Here is a 17,267-nt window from a genome sequence, read left to right as displayed (position 1 = left end):
GAAGGGGTAAAAGGAAATGAAAAGGCAGACAAATTAGCAAAAAGGGCTTTAGAGGAGGCAATAACAATTACAATTCCTTTAGGGAAAGGGGAAGGAAAATCATTTATTAAGAGGAAAGAAATTGAAAAATGGCAAAAAAGGTGGAATGAAGATAAAAAGGGAAGAAGGTTATATAAAGTACAAAAGTCAGTATTAAATAGAAATATTAATGAGAGAAACCGAAGAGAAGAAATAATAATGATCAGATTAAGAGTAGGTCATACTTATTTAAATGACAATTTTTCTTAATAGGGAGGAAAAATAATGATAAATGTGAAGGATGTGGAGAGATAGAAAATGTAGAACACCTATAGAAAGAGTTGAAAGGACAGGCCAAGAATGGAGTCTTAAAGGATTATTGGGAAATAAAGGAAATATAAAAGATATTTATAGATTAAGGAAAGCATTATTTATTTATCTTCAGAATACAAAATTAAAAAATAGAATTTAATAGATGTAAAACAATGTTGCTACACACTCATGAACAGTAGGTGGCGGTATGCCCGCCCCTTCCCTAGAGCCCGGTGGGAGCGAAAACATTTTGAATGGAAATCATTGGGGAGAAATTAATAAACCTTTGGTCCCAGTCGCTCTCTGTCACTGATTCTAGATATGCTGGTTGTGTATTTAAATTTTTTTTTTTTTTTTTTAGTTCCTCTTTGGTATTTCGGATCCTGACGAGATCCGAAATACCGTAGCAAAAACTAGCAAGCGGGCTATTATGTATGTTCACTAAGCAAATATTATGTAAATAAACCCTACACTTCTCTCTATAAATGTAATCAAAACCCATTTAAATGCAGAAACTGATTGAAATTATTGATTTTCCCACTAAAAGTTAGAGAAATCTCAGCCATGTTTATACCAAAACGTTACAGTTTCACATTATCTTGAAAAATCTTTGCAAGAAACGAACAAGCAAGTGAATATGTACATTCCCTGAGTAAATATTCTGGCAACAAACTATACATTTCTCACTAGAAATGTAATCAAAACTCATTTTAATGCAAAAACAAACTCAAGTCATTAATCTTTCCACAAAAAAATGAGCGAATGTCGGCCATATATATATTTTTTCTTCTTCTCCCAGCTGGAATCTTGAAAGTCACGTGACTAGGACGTAAAACAATAGAAAGCGTATAGGCAGAAGAAACGTAACAGTACCACAAAAAAATGGCCATTAATGTACCTCCACTACGTTTTGCAGTGTGGACCAACGTAGTGGGGGTACATTTTAACATGAGACTGGGTTGGCTGGAGATGCGGGCCCCAGGGGAACCAGATCTCCAGAACCATCAAGGATAAGTCAGAACCTTTCAGAACCAAACTGTTATAAAACAGACCTTTTGCAACACATTTCTCTTGAGTTTCAGAACTTATAGAGCCAGACTGGAGAGCTCTGCCTGATGAATGACTGAGACAAAGAACCAATGCTGTGCCCTGACTGCAGAGCTGCAAATGGATGAAACTCAAGCTTTCCAAATGGACATGGAAAAAGGTTTGCAGGTCTGGCATGATTAGGGACAGAACAAGCAACATGTCTTTTGATGATGCTAATCATATCATGTGTTTACTGCTAAGTAAAGACGACGCTAACTGATGCTAAAGAATGGACTGCATGCTACACTGATAAAAATGACTTTTTGGGGTGTTGTGTTGAACTCTGGATAGCGCTTTATTTTTCAAAAAAATTGCTGCTCACTCCTTGGGCAACGTCAACGTTATCTCTTATACCAAAACAGCACAAACGCTAATTTTTTAAACAGTTTTAACAGTAGATGTTACACAATGTCCCTTTAAATATTCAAGTTAAGAAGAAAGTAGTCAAACAAACAGAGGTATTCTTGTGTTCATTCTTCCATGATAAATAAGTCACTTTGATTCATGCAGCTCTTTTATTTGTTTCTCAAATAAAAGAATAAATATTATTTTCTGTTGTGCATTACATGCAGGAGGACAATCGGTGTGACTTCAACAAACATATCTTCAAGATTGTTGTTCTCCATGGTGCTGATGAGGATCCCATTAATGTCTCCATCCTTGTTGAAGGCCAGGAGATTTTACCACCATGCCACAGTACTGCAAAAGCCTGATCGCTGCTCATGGGACTGATATATGCGCTGAACTTGGCATACCCTCTCCCTTACACTTTTGAAGTGTTCCAAAAACTTTTCCTGGAGTTGGATGGATTCAAACTATCAGCAAAAGTAAACAACTTGAAGTTAAAGTTGCTTTCATCTTAGAGGAGGCAAATGTGGCATCAAATGCCAAGTGGGTTCCAATGTTTTATTTTTTTTTTCCAAGCAAGGTATGTTATTTGGCCAAAAATAATATGTTTACATTTTTAGTAGAGATTTTTATGTTTATTGAGAATGGTTAGAATGATTTTGATTCATTGTCGAAATTGCATTCTTCAAAATCCACTTGTCTGGACACCTGGTTCAAATGTTGAAATTGCACTTTTTGTGTGCAGGTTTGTAAGATTTTTATTGCTGATTTGAGTGGTGATTATTAACTGTTGCTTTTACAACAGTTTCCAGTAACTATAAAAAGTAATTAAGTTCAGATGAGAAATAGCTGAAATATAAACAGGGGGGGGGGGACTAAAGACATATATATATAATCTCAAAGTATTTGTCTTAACTGTGTAACGAATCAAAATGTGTTTGAGACAGAGAATCCCTGAACCTCAGAACAGCATCCTGAGGGATGTCGTAAAAACAGATTTTTCCTAAATGTAGAGCAAGTTACGTAAACTGCCCACATCTCCAAATGCATAACAGGGAGCAGATTTGAAGTTAAATTAAAATGCATCCCAGTCTGTGGAGAACTTTGCCCAAAGTTTATGATGGGATGTTTATTGCAAGATGAAGAGTCCGATTAGTACACATTTTGTCACAATAAAACGACAAAGGAGGAGCTGGTCCAACAGTTTGATTTTGGAAACCTTACAAGACCAATTCAACAACAGGTTACATCAGGCACAACATTCTCCATAGAGCAGACTAGTGAATCCGTTGTGCTTGATGCCATAAATACAATTAAACAAAGCAACTGCATGGATCTCTCCCACATTAATACTGCTTTCGTAAAGCGAAACAAAAATGCACTCATAAAACCTCTAACGCATGTAATTAATTTGTCCATTGAGAGCGGGCAATTCCCTGCACCCTGGAAACAGGCTAGAGTTATGCCTATCTTTAAGTCAGGATCCCAAGACCAGGCCTGTAACTATCGGCCTATAAGCATCCTGCCTGTATTTTCTAAGGTGTTAGAAAAAATAGTCTCCAATCAGTTAATGGCGTACATACAGTATCATAAAATCTTACATCCTTTACAGTTTGGCTTCCGACCTCATTATTCTACGGATACAGCAAACTGTTATTTTGTTGAACAAATAAAGTTGGCAATAGACAGCGGGGAAATAGTAGGCGCAGTCTTTTTGGATCTCAAAAAGGCATTTGATACGTTAAATCATAAAATTCTAATTACAAAATTATCCAAATTAAAATTTTCACCGAAAACTTTACAGTGGTTTGAATCATACTTAGAAGGAAGAGAGCAGTGTGTCACAATAAACAATGAAAAATCATCATTTTTAAAGATAAATACAGGAGTGCCACAGGGATCCATCCTTGGCCCTCTACTATTTACATTATACATAAATGACTTGCCAGAGTCTTGTCCAACAGCAGGTTTTCAGTTATATGCAGACGATGCAGTAATTTATGTTCGTGGAAAGACTGTGCAAGCAGTTTCTAATGAACTGTCAGGACATCTACAAACTGTGTCAGTGTGGTTCCATAATGCAGGGTTGTCTCTGAATGTTAAAAAAACTATGTCTGTCTGTTTCTCTTCTAGGACCAAGCTCATATCTCAAGAACTAAATTTACAGATAAATGGAGCTAGAATCCAGCAGGTCTCAGAAATCAAGTATCTAGGACTAATACTTGACTCACAATTGAAATTTGAAAGCCATGTAAAAAAAGTGTCCAGAGTAACAAAAGCAAACTTGTACACATTCAAACTGATTAGAGATTCCCTACCGTTTCACGCTGCTCACAGTTTTCTGCACTCCATGATCTTTTCACATCTAAGTTACTGCATTAGTTCTTGGTCAGAGGCCACAAGCACTACTATCGAGCCTCTTCAGATGATCTATAATAGAGCTATAAAAATCTTAGATAAAAAACCAGTCAGGTCTCATCACTGTGTTAGTCTGAACAATTTAAAAATGCTGAATTTCGAAAACTTTGTGAAATTTGCTCAGTTAAAACTGGTATATAAATGCTTGCATGATAAGGCCCCTAAGGTTTTGAGCGACTGTGTAATTCCTCTCAGAGCTGTGGGCTCAGTCACAAGAGGAGCCCACAGTGGAAACTGTCAAGTTCCCAGACGCAAAACCTCTTTCGGTCAATCAGCTTTCATTGTACAAGCTACCAAAACTTGGAACACATTACCTGCAGAACTGAAGGGAGAGTCAAACTGGGTCCTTTTTAAACATAAACTTAAAGACTTTTTATTGAGAGGTCAGACATGTGAACATTAATAACCTAACTGACCTGATTTTATTTCTGTGATGTTTTAATGTGTAATTTGCTCTGTTTTTTCTTGTGTACAGTCACTGTGTTTGTGTAAAAGCCTAACTGGGGACAGACATTGAGAATTAGCCGTAGCTAAAATGTTGTAGTGTGTGACATGATGCATGAAACATACTTGTCCCTATCAAATAAACGAATAAATAAATAAATAAAAACCTCAGTTTTTTTCACAGGGATTTTATGCGATAAGCCAAAAAAAAAAGTGAAGGGAAAACAAGGTGTTCTTTTATTAATAAAAATGTTTTAATTACCAGACCTGTGTTGGTGTATATTTAATACTGTGTATTTTTTGTTTACAAGTCATACCAAACTTCTCTTTTTTCTGTACAAATTCTAATGCAGTACAACAAAATGCACTTAATAATGATGCGATATTTGTACATGCTTTTTTCATTTAAATAGAGGCATACATAATCTAAACTCCACTGTTCAAAGTTTAAATGGCTGTTTCAGTTCTGATCCTCGCCCAGAGGTTATTTTGAGCATGTTTGTGTAGGTTAAATATTCTTGATCTTACATGAGTAAATTTTTGTAATGAATCTTGAAACTGAGTTTTAGAGGGTTTTACTTTTTTATTGCCTATTTTAATAGTACAATTCCAGTTAGACTGTCAAATTTCTGGCTGGCCCATGAAAGATTGGACAATTTAAAACAATAGTGTATAAAATGTGGGCTGCTCAGTGGGTAGCACTGCTGCCTTGCAGGTTCTGGGTTCATGCATGGAGTTTGCATGTTCTCCCTGAGCATGCGTGGGTTCTCTCTGGGTACTCCGGCTTCCTCCCACAGTCCAAAACTGCCCACATCTCCAAATGACTGTTAGGTTGATTGGCTTCTCTAAATTGTCCTTAGGTGTGAGTGTGTGCATGAATGGTTGTTTGTCTCTGTGTTGCCCTGTGATGGACATGGCGACATGTCCAGGGTGGACCCCGCCTCTCGCCCATTGACTGCTGGAGATAGGCGCGACCACACTCGTGTAAGAAAAGGGATGGTATATAAAATGATTAGACTTTTATTTCAATGTATTTGGTAACATTTATCAAAAGAAAAATGGCAATGATTACCTAATATTAGTGATTAATGTAACAATGAAGCAAAGTAAATGTCAATCAGAGAAAATAATAAATATCTACTTAAATTACTTCATAACAGCAAATTTTACAGGGATATAACATTTACTTAAAATTTTGAGTAAAATGCAAGTTCACTTTACTTAATTTTTTTAATAAATCTCTTCCTTAATATCTTCGCCACTGTTATGCTTAATGAAAAGTAAAATTCACTTGATACTGGCAAGTGAGTGTCACTTGATATTGCAGCATAAAATTTTACTTAAATCATTTGAGTGCAAATACTTACAATATATTCTTCAAGTAAATCTTATGAGCTGTTTTTTTCAGTGTACGTTATGCTACAGGAATATGTGTTGAGCTGTTGCTGACGCTTGGAGAAGCATTAGTTCACTAAGGATTTAAACACTGATATAACATTAGTGTTCATGTGTTCCTCAGATGCTCATTACATTTCCATTACCAAGTCTGACCAAGAGTCATTTAGTGGAATCCTGATGTCTATTTGCTGCTAGCTATTTCAAAGAAGGTAAAGAATCATTTAGCTAAAGGTTATTGGTTCTTGATTAAGCAAATCATTCAATAAAACATTATTTAGCCAAATAATGTTTTATTCACCTCATGGATTTGCATTGTGAATTGGTCTGAAAACATTCCAATTTCTTTAAAATTAGTGAAAAGCTAATTTGATCATATCCCAAATTCTTCCAGATAAACTTTGGTTTCAAACACAGAATCCATCTTAAACTGTATGTTTTTCAACCATTTCTGCCTCCTCTTTGTACATAGTAGTTAGTTTAGTTTAGTTGAGCTTTACTAGTCTTAGTTGAGAGTGTTAAACTGAAATATGTTTGACTTGGAGCTGAATTATTTTTGTTAATAAAATCTTATATTTTCAATAGAAGTTGTGGTGAATTTATTCCATGTATGTGAAATTAACTTTGACCATGATTAGTGCTCAAATCACTCTTTCATATATTGTTCTAACACACAGTTAGTAGGACTGTGTGTCATAAACAATATATAACAGCTGAAACAATATCTAATTAAACAAGATATTTTACCCCCCCCTACCGTTGAGGTTAATAAACATCCGAAAGTATCAGAAATATAAATTCCCAGCTGGATGGGAATAGAACTGAACATAAAATCATAACAGTGTGATGCAGAATCTCTATTTGTGACCTGATTAGAGTTTCAACAGTTCAACGCTCTTATGGCAGCAGGGAAAAGCTGTTGCAGAACCTGCTGGCCCTTGACATGATCTTTTCAGCTGCTACTTCCTTATTTCATTGTTCCATCTTCTTTTGGATCAGGATTAAATTTTGTTCAACTCTGTTTCTGCTCTTCCTTTGTGCCCTTGTTCTCTTTTTAAAGCTTCTGCATAACTAAGACTATCAGCCATATTAATTTGTTGGATTTCTTTCTTGACATCTCTCATGTGTCACCCTGTGTTTCCCTCTCCAGTTACACCATTTTTCATGTGTATTTTCTGTGCAGTCTTCATATCTGTGATTTCCCCCAAATCTTTTTAAGTCTCTCCAAATAGAATAGAGAATAGAATGGAGTAGAAAATCCCTTTATTGTCCCACAATGGAGAAATTCTGGTATCTTCATCAGTAGGAATCTCTGATCACACCTTTTGTTGTTTTCTTTCACATTCTTTTTACAGATGTTTTCTTTCATCATCATCATCATCATCATCATCATCATCATCATCATCATCATCATGATTTAGTTTTATTTTGAATTCTCCTTTTTAAAGTTTTTTTAACATACTATCTCCATTCTTTAATCTGAACATACTTCTTCCACACTCAGCTTTGAATTCCCAACCACACCTCTCTCTTCTCATCTTCGTCTTTTTCCTCTTCCTCATCCATTCACAATCTGAGACTGAACTGATGGTGCCATGTCAAAACTAACTTTTTATCTTATTCTTGATTTCTGAAAACAGCCCTTAGTTTAGGACCATTGATCTAGAAAATTATGTAACTCATTTGGACGAATCCTCTGAGGTGTTTATCTGCTGCTAAGAGACTTTGGCATAGAGCGTTTCTGAAAACGTAATTAATTTTTTTTTTAAATGCTGTTTTTAATATATATCCACTCCAGGTGGAAGGCCAGAACAGAGACCTTCCTAAATAGATCCAGAGATGACTACGTTTTGATACATCAGATAACTGTATGAATAATTTAAATTTTTCATTTAACTCTAAGTTAAATGTGTTTTTGTCCTTAAATCCTTTAGATCTTTCCAGGTTTTTATCAGAGTAATAATTACCTTTGAAACAGAAAAGCCTAATAAAAGATCTTTAGCAATTCACCGTCCAGCAGTTACCAACATTTTACATGATGACACTAAAACAGCTGTTGCCTTGGCGTTCTCTCATGTGTTCATCTATAATTTGATTCACATTATTTGTATAAATTGTAGGTAAAAATGGGAAAAAAAAGAAAAAAGACAGTGAGCTGCAGCAGTTGGTGTTTCCTGTCTGCATCAAGTGAGCAGGCATTACATTCTGTTTCTGCTGTTTAACAAAAAACAACAAAGAAAACTGGTTATTATGTGAGGGCAAATGACATCACATGACATTAGAAGACGACAGGTTCCACAACATGGTTAAACAACATAACATGAGGAGAAAAACTCATGATCTACAGCATATGGACACAATATATAGATCTGATATAGACACATAAACCAACCATATATACAGCTTCCTGTACATAAACACATCAGACACACACCTCATATAGACACAAGGACATTGGAAAACATTGGAAATATTTTTGGCACCAAAAGAACCCAGAACATTACAGGAGCAGGACTTTAACCATGTGATCTACAGTAATTAGACCAACATGGGTCTCATGTAGCACCAAGCTGGTATATTTTCATATTCCATCCTGTGTTCTCCTTTAGCTTCCATCATTGTCTCTGCTGTAGCTTTTTGGTTAAACAAGAGTTCCTATTTTTAGCTGATGGATTGGAGAAAATGTTCAGAGGATCTTTATTCTCTGTGAGAATGAACTCATCTTTTTTTAATCTATTGAAGATCTTCATCATGTTTCTCTATATAACTGACTGAGGAACAAATGCTGCCGATCCCAGAGCTGATCTCAGACTGTCTCATTCTCTTAGCCAGCCATTCAGCAACGTAGTTATGAGCTCGTTGGTTCCTAATCTCTGAAATGCTCCCATATTCTGAGGAAACATCTCCGCTCACTGAAACAGAAGAAAAAAAAAATTATTTTAAGAAAAAAACATGGATGGAGCCAAGAGCTTGTGGAAACTCGCAGGTTGGTTCTTCCTCATTTAAAACTTACTGTCTGGAATACCTCCATCATCCTTGCTATTTGCCACCTCCACAGAGGGCACTGTTGGTTTCTCTGGTTCCTTTGCTAAAGCTTTCATCATTCTCTCCATCAGCTCCTGCTCCCGTCTGTTCCACTCCTCTCCCACTTACTTCAGTTGTGAAGCATCCTTTGTTCTGTTTTACCATGTTGAGAATTTTTTGGAACAGCTCTTTGACTTGAACAGGATCATCATAATCAAAGCTGCTGAGAACATGGTATCTGTTCCCACACTTCTCCAGAAGCTCCTGGAGCTCCTTGCCCTCTCTGACGATGTAGTTCTCTACAGGGAGGCCATTGAGCCAGTCTCCCCTGGTAAACAGCACCATGCAGTGTCTCCACACTCTCTCTGTTAATGGCATCAGGACCTCCACCAGAGCTTTGAGATCTTTCTCAGAGAAAGCTCTGAAGATTGGAACAACCAGGAGAAAAACATGAGGTCCAGGAGAAAACATGGAGACACTGTGGAGAACTTCATCTTTGATCCAGTCAGGTGGTGTTGGGTCTGAGAACCAGCCTGGTGTTTCAACCACTGAGACTTTTACTCCATCAAAGTCTCCTTCATGTTTCTCACATGTTGCAGATGTTCTCTGATCTTCATAGTTCTGAAAAAAAGAAGAACATTTCTGGACGTGATGAACTCAGGTAAACATCCAGTCAGGATATTTGAATTTATGAAATGTATTTTCTTAATCATCATGATGGTTCACCTTTTCCAACCAAACTCTATTAAATGTTATTTTAAATTTCTTCTTGAAAAGGATCTGATTTCCTGCTGAACTCTTTCCTGAACATTTCTGTCCAACCAGAACAATCCTGATGTCAGTGACTGGATCTCTCTCAGCTGGAAAACAAACAGAAAAACCAAATAGTTTCTAATCCTGAAACATTAATGTTACAGGATTATATCATAAACTTTTATAAAACTTCTTTACCTTCATAAACCTCTTTCAGAACTCTTGACTGTCTCTCGTTGATCTCCTTCAACCTTCTGGCTTCCTTGTCTGCAGCCTCCATCTTGGCTTCTATCTGTGCTGCTCGGTCCAGGTCCACTTCATAATGAGGATCTTCATTCCCTGCCCACATCTCTTCAATCTTCTCAATGAGCTCCTTTACCTGAGTCTTATCACTGTGGTCCTTGTTGTTCAGAACATGATACCTGTTCCCACACTTGTTCACTATCCACTGCAGACCTTCATCACTCTCTATACGCTCCTCCACAGTCTTCACTCCTAACCAGTCACCAAAGGTAAACAGAACCAGTGTGTGTTTCCAGATTTCTTCTCTGAACAGACTCATGTGTTCCTGGACAGATCTCAGATATGATGGATCAACGTGTACTGCCAGAGGAATAACCAGCAGCACAGCATGTGGTCCTGGAGGACAGAGATTCACACTGTTCTCTATTTCCAGTTTGTCCATCTCACTGGTGTCCTGAAGGGTGTGGATGTAGAACCATCCAGGAGAATCCACCACTGTGAGCCGCCTTCCTTCAACCACACTGTGGCTAATTTCACTGTTTGTTGTTCTATTTCTAACACTTTTATTAACACCAAATGCATTTTTTCCTAGAATGATGTTTCCTGCTGAGCTCTTTCCAACAAATGATCCACCAATCATCAATATTCTCAAATGGTTTGGAGGAACTTTTCCACCTAGATCATAAAAGCAAACCAATAATTTAGGATTTAAAAGTTTACAGCTCAGGTCTGTTTAGAGTAGAGTTGATAATGTGGAGAAATGGTGCAACATTTGTAAAATAAAAAAAGTGAGAAAATAATTAACTATGTGAATACTTGGATTTAGATGGTTTTAAAATGTCTACTGTGCCTTTTTTATTATACCAACAATAAAAAATTTTTTTTTCCAAAAGTTCTAATTAAATAATGTGTTTTGTATGTCAAGCTCCCAGAGACGTCTGCAGAAACATTTATCACTTTATCCTGATAGAAAGAAAGTAGAATTACCTTCAATCTGCAGCTTCAGGTTTCTTCTTTGTTTCTGAACTTCATCAAACCTTTTCGAGGCTTTTTTAACCAAATCTTTCAGTCTCTCTCTCAGAGCATTTCCATCAGATTCATCAACAGAACAGTGTCTGCCCCTGTTCTGTTCAATCATCGCCTCAATTTTCTCTAGAAGCATCTTGACTTGATCTCTATCTTCTCTGTTGCTGATGTTGAGAACATGTTTTCTGTTTCCACATTGTTGAAGGATCCACTGCAGGACTGGACATTCTCTGATTTCTGATTTAATGGTTTCATCACTACATGGATCGACTGCAGTGAACAGCACGATGGTGTGACTGAAAACATCTGCTTTGAAAAGTTCCAGGTGTTCCTCTAGAGATAGATTGATGAGATTAAAGAAATCTGAACCAACAGGAATGACCAGAAGAAAGACATCAGGTCCTGGGGGACACAGATGGACACTATTCTGGATTTCTATCTGATCCAGTTTTAGGGTTTCTTCTCTTGGATAAACCCAACACCATCCTGGAGTATCAACCACCGTGAGTCGTCTGCCGAGTACTTCCTGCTGCCTCGCTTCACTCTGAGCTGTTCTTCTGCTGGTGTCAAAAACATTGTGACCCAGGATGATGTTTCCAGCTGAGCTTTTACCGCTCGAAAGGTTATTGAATCTTCCTCCTATCAACACAATCCTCAATTCTGTAGCAGGGCGGCTGAGTGCTGTTAAGAGAGATAAGACTTTATTTTATCACACAGTTTATAAACATCGTTTTTTAGCCAATAAGTGAACAGAATTTTTAGATTAACATTTCTATTAAAATGACAAAAACATTGTTACCATGACAGAAAACCTAATATAAGGAAATCTAGAAAAGCAGAGGGAGCCATTTTGTTTGACTCTATGTTCTGTTTAAAGTCAAAGTCTCTGAATTTAACATATATATCCACTAAAATAGGAGTTTGCCAGATTATAATCCCAATTTGATAAAGTTTGAGGGAAAGTTTTATAAAAAGATCTCTGACCTGAGTTGAAAATATCAGCTGAAGCGGCCATTTCATCAGCTTCTCTCTGTCGACTTTCTGCTTGTTTGTTCCAACAAAACCTGTTTCTAAATGAAAGTAAATTAAGCAGAAGGAATTTTATTGGGGTTGAAGGTTGGATGATGAAGTTAAACAAGATCAGAGATCGCCATCTGCTGGACAACTAGATTAACTACAGGTCTACTGAGGTTAAGAAATAAAGACATTGAATTTAAACTGCTGATGTTAGAAAAATAAAAGTAAATAAAACAGAAGGAAATAAAATAATAATCAAATCATAATTTAATTCTTCATTGATAGTAAAATAAACCAGTTACAGAAAATCAGATCCAGCTTCTCATCACAGCAGTTTATTTGTCTCAATGGTCCTGATCAAGTTTAAAGACTAAGAAAACATCTAACATTATTCTGTCTGTGACCAATTTACCATGTGGCTTTAGATGAGTGCTGCTGGAATTAACTTCAAACTGAGCAAAGAAAGTTGAGTTTGACCTACAGAGGTCTGCAGATTTAGCAGAAGCATTTAACCAGAATCTTCTATTCAGCTACAATAATCACAATTATCAGACTTTTCTTTTTCTTTAATCCAATACTTATGGCCATACTGCTCTCTGCAAGCCTGTTCCTGTTCTGATCATAGCAGCTAAGCAGCATCAGGCTTGGTGATTACATGGATGGGAGACCATCCTGGAATACCAGCTGCTACAAGCTAAACCTGAACTAATATCAAATAGCTTTAGTTCACATAGAGAGCAACACATTTATGGAACATGATCCCAGAAACAATAACAGAGAAGGTAAAAACAAAGAGGTTTAAATCACTATAGAAAGTTTGTTATTTGAAGAGAACATTTACAGAAAGCTATGAACTATATTGTCTTCTAATGTGTTGTTTTGTATCTTAATTTACTATTTTCTTTATTGGACCCCAGAAACAGCAGCGACAGCTTAGCTGTGCTGATGGGGATCCCAACAATAAAATAAGATCAAATAAATAAGTTTGCTCTGGCTTAAGGGTGGCTGTCTGTTAACTGATGGACTTCACATTATCTCCTTAAACTGTGTAGAACTAAAGCATCCAGATCCATTTGATATGGGCCTCAGACTAGGAAGGAACAACTCTGGTAACGTTTGACTTCCTGGATCAAAGTTTAAGTCTTTGTCTTTAAATGGCTGCAGATCACAGGGATTGTTCAGAGGAAATGTTTTCTGAATTTGATCTACTATTAATATCACTGTGGCTTTGGAGGTGGAAGAATGAAAATCAGATGTTTTTCATTTAGATACAGAATTTAAAGACCTTTTTAAAAATTAAGCCTGCTTCTTGGTTTGTTTTTACCTCAAAGTTTAGCTTAACTTCACTTGTTTGATTTGTCTTTATTAATATTTGTGGCAAATATTCAGTGTGGATGTAAAACCAGGATGTTATATTTACAGTCCTAGTAGATAAACTGTTATTGTAGGATCATTAAAAAAGTTCAATAAGACCAGAGATGGAGCACAGGAAATAAACACTGTTTGATATCAGTGACATAAAATCTAGTGAATAAATGCAACATTATCAGGATTATTAGTACAGCAATAAACTGTTGATGCATAGAAAATGTTTTAATTTTATAAACATAAAACAACAGCAGATGCTTAGTATTTATTTCTCCCTAAAAGATTATACAAATTGCTTGGTGAGATTAAACCTAATTTAAATAAGTATTCCATTGCTCACTGTGACTTTCTGTGTCATATACACACACTGAGCAGCTGCTACTGCTGTGAAAAAAAAACAAAATAAAATACAACTACATAATCAGTTTTAAAAGTTTTTTCAGTCTCATATCAGACAGCAATAAATACATTTTTTAGGGTTTGTTTTTCTGATTTATGGTTGCCAATAAAACACATGATACATAGAAAGATAAAATAACCTCAATAACCACATCATAATTAAAATGAATCATGGTCTGTATAATATAGCAATGATTCTGTTCTCCTCATTAATAGGCAGCCAGACTGACCACATTTAACTTATTTTGGTTAATCTGCAAAATAACAGCGACATCTCATGGTGGTTTAATCTAGACTGGGCTATATTCTGTTCTGTTCATCTGAAAACCTAAACGACTGATTCATCATTTCCAGTGTTTTTTAGATAATTTCTTTTGTTCTTCTCTTAAATAATGAAGCAGCAACAGTCAGACTCCCACCTGGCTTCAGAACAATGGATTCTAGACACCAACCTCACTGTTGAAACAGGCTTTTGTAGAGTCTGGGAATGAGTTAAGTCACTATTAAAGTCAACAAGCTTAATAGTTCTGATTGCTGCAGCAGATCTGAGCCTCCTGCAGGTCAAACAGTTCACTGCAGGATTTAATAGTTTGTTGTTTAATAACAGTTTGTTGTGTTTGAACCAAGAAACTACCTGCTGTTAAAGCCTTGTTTTTATTAGGCTAAACTAAAGAGCTATACGTTTTAGTTTATATTTTTTTGAAAAAAAACATTTATACAAATGATCATTTAAATACATCTGAACATGCTTATTAAAAGCCACTAATCCAATATATGGAAATATCCAAGTCCACTTGTGGTAATGAATAATATTCCTTTATAGATAAATCAGTTGTTAATATTTTCAGTATTTTTTGAAGTATAAATATTTCAGTTTCTTTTATAATCCTGTGTTGCAGCCCCTCCTGAGTTAATATTACAGTATGAAGATAAAGTGATTGGTCAGATTATTGATCCATCAATAGGATTTATATAATCAGATTAGATTATTTTACAATGGGCTGCAGCGCATGCAGAAAATATGAAATGATGATGGGACATGATAACCATCATTTCCATGTAACGACCCTTAAACTCAGAGACATGCAGAGACTGTTTGAGGGGCAGGAGCTCAAAGTTAAAATGGGGCACAGATTTAAAACAGGATACAGAAACATACCTTGCTATAAAACTGGTTGAATTGTACCAACCCAATCACAACACACCATATCACACATACTCAAGTGTTTATTAGAGGTCAGTACAAGGCGAAATGAGTCTGAGTTTCACCTTATGGGTAGATTAAACAGCTTCTGTTGAGGGGGTTGTTGCTGCTGTGTTGCTGGAGATGGGCTGTATTGATCTGATTTGTAGACACAAAAGACCATGGGAGTTGATAGTAGCTGATTAAAAAAGAGGTTTGTGTTCATGCAAGATGAAAGGATAACTAACATTAAAAATGGCTCACTGTGACTGACCTGCTACACTGCTGATAGTTTGGAAGAGACTACTTGTTGAGACATGGGGGTCTGTACTGCTGTCTGTTTCTGTCAGTATCTGTCTGTCAGTTGTTTGTACACATCACAGTGGCATTTTATTTTTTTTGAGTTTTAAAAGCAACGTCCTGTTGCCCATGGTCGTAAAAATGTCAATGACTTTTGACTTCTTGTGCTCTTTGTCATCCAGCTGGTGAGTGATCCACTACCTTTCGCAGTCTCACACAGCTCCTTTTGTTTTGGTCTTAACCTCCTCTCCTTACCAGGCATCTCTGCAAAATGAAACATGATCCTTAAACTACAATTCGATGCACATAAAACACACACACATTAATACAAATTTACATGTCATACCTTTTCAAAAAATGTACTGTATAGCCACAAATTTAATCTATTAATAATTTGCCCTTTATTATTCGTGGTGCTATAAAGTACAATTTATTTAAATGATATAGAGTAAAATATTAATTGAATAAATATTCACTTATTCAAATATTTTTTTGCCTTTATTTGGTTTGTTATTGACTTTGGGCATGACATCAAGGGTCAAAAAGTTATATGAGTTGTGTGCATTTTAGCCACTATAAGCCTTTTTAATTTTTGTGTAAACACATGAGACATTTAGAAAGTCAAAACTCAGATTCTACCATTATTGTTGTGTATGTACTGCAACAGTCAAAAATTTATGTCAATATATATAGTTTTAGTGATGTAAAATAGGACAAAACAGCTTTACAGTAACATAACACATAATTTCTCTCTAATGCTTTGCTCATGGCAGGAGAAAGAGTAAAAACCTGATGTACTTCTTCCCCATAACTGGCTTTGCATGTAAGCTAGCGGCAGGGATGTGACAACTGTAATATAAATTATTTTAACACTATTGCATCTGCGCCCTCTATAGACCGGCGTACTATAGTGCAAACCCACTTTTTGCGCCGCTGACAAGTGGCTTCAACTTGTGAGAGGTTGGTGTGTGCAAATTTGGACAGCATAGAGGATCCTCATTGCTCAGTTTACTTGGTCAGTCTTCTCATCTTACTACAATACACCGTGCACAAACTAACACCACTGCAGAACCTACGTACCGGACCAGTTGTTTACTTTTTCTGGAATCGTTGTGTTGATCATGTGACGAGCCACGGTTACCGTGGCACAATAGATCTAAATTATTACTAATTATTACTATAATTACTAAATTATTACTATAATTTAGATCTGAAATTATTATTTTGGACATGTACACACATACACAAACACACCAATACACATAGATACAAGCTCAAAATAAAAAAATAGACTTGCCTGTATTTTCCGTTAGCAGCCGTTTTCCGGACTTACATTTTAGTTTACTGCGCAGCCGCTTTCGGGCTTGCCTGCCACTCATAGCAGCCGCTTTTTTCAGGCTTGGTTTTTTGTTTATGGGCAGCCATTTTCGGGCCTGCCTATATTACTGATAAGCAGCTGTTTTCGGGCTTGCTTTTTACTTTCACTGCTGTGCTTGGCTAGTCCTCCTTGCAGCCTTGCTGATGGGGAACCCCTGGTGGCGTTTTCTGCTCGACCGGGTTTCCTGACCTGTCCGCTCGGTTTGAGTGTCAAGAGTGGCGATTTCAGCTCGACCTGACCTAGCCCTGTGAGCGTGAGATGTTGGACGCGCCGTGTTGCAGAAGTTGTTTGGCCCCTCTCCAGGTGGAGGACGGGCATGATTTGGACCGAATCACCTGAAAGAGGCCTTGACTGATGCGGCCTGTCCTAATTGTTCTGTCCTGCCCTTGTCCCTACGTAATGCTCATTTGGTTGGCCAGCCAGCCTGTGAAACGTGTGGCTCCTGAGGCTATGGGGCCTCCATGGAAGAGGAGCAATAGCAGCTCCAGGATTTCAGAGGGCTTATCTGGGCAAGTGGCCCAGCTCGCTTCTGATCTGGAGGCCATGAAAGCG

General features: G+C 36.8%; 1 protein-coding gene across 1 annotated transcript; it reads right to left on the bottom strand.

Moving 5' to 3' along the window:
• Window positions 1-8,006: 8,006 nt before the first annotated feature.
• Window positions 8,007-17,033, bottom strand: LOC119773888 (GTPase IMAP family member 8-like). The gene is given in 7 exon segments (XM_038271088.1): window positions 8,007-8,936; window positions 9,038-9,186; window positions 9,188-9,669; window positions 9,775-9,908; window positions 10,000-10,719; window positions 11,032-11,751; window positions 16,817-17,033. Coding segments are annotated over 7 exon segments (2,601 nt in total). The 3' UTR covers window positions 8,007-8,757.
• Between the last annotated feature and the right edge of the window lie 234 nt (window positions 17,034-17,267).

This window comes from Cyprinodon tularosa, unplaced genomic scaffold, assembly GCF_016077235.1.
Source record: "Cyprinodon tularosa strain WSP-4 unplaced genomic scaffold, ASM1607723v1 ctg79, whole genome shotgun sequence".
Lineage (NCBI taxonomy): Eukaryota > Metazoa > Chordata > Actinopteri > Cyprinodontiformes > Cyprinodontidae > Cyprinodon > Cyprinodon tularosa.
This window is presented reverse-complemented; position numbering and strand designations above follow the sequence as displayed.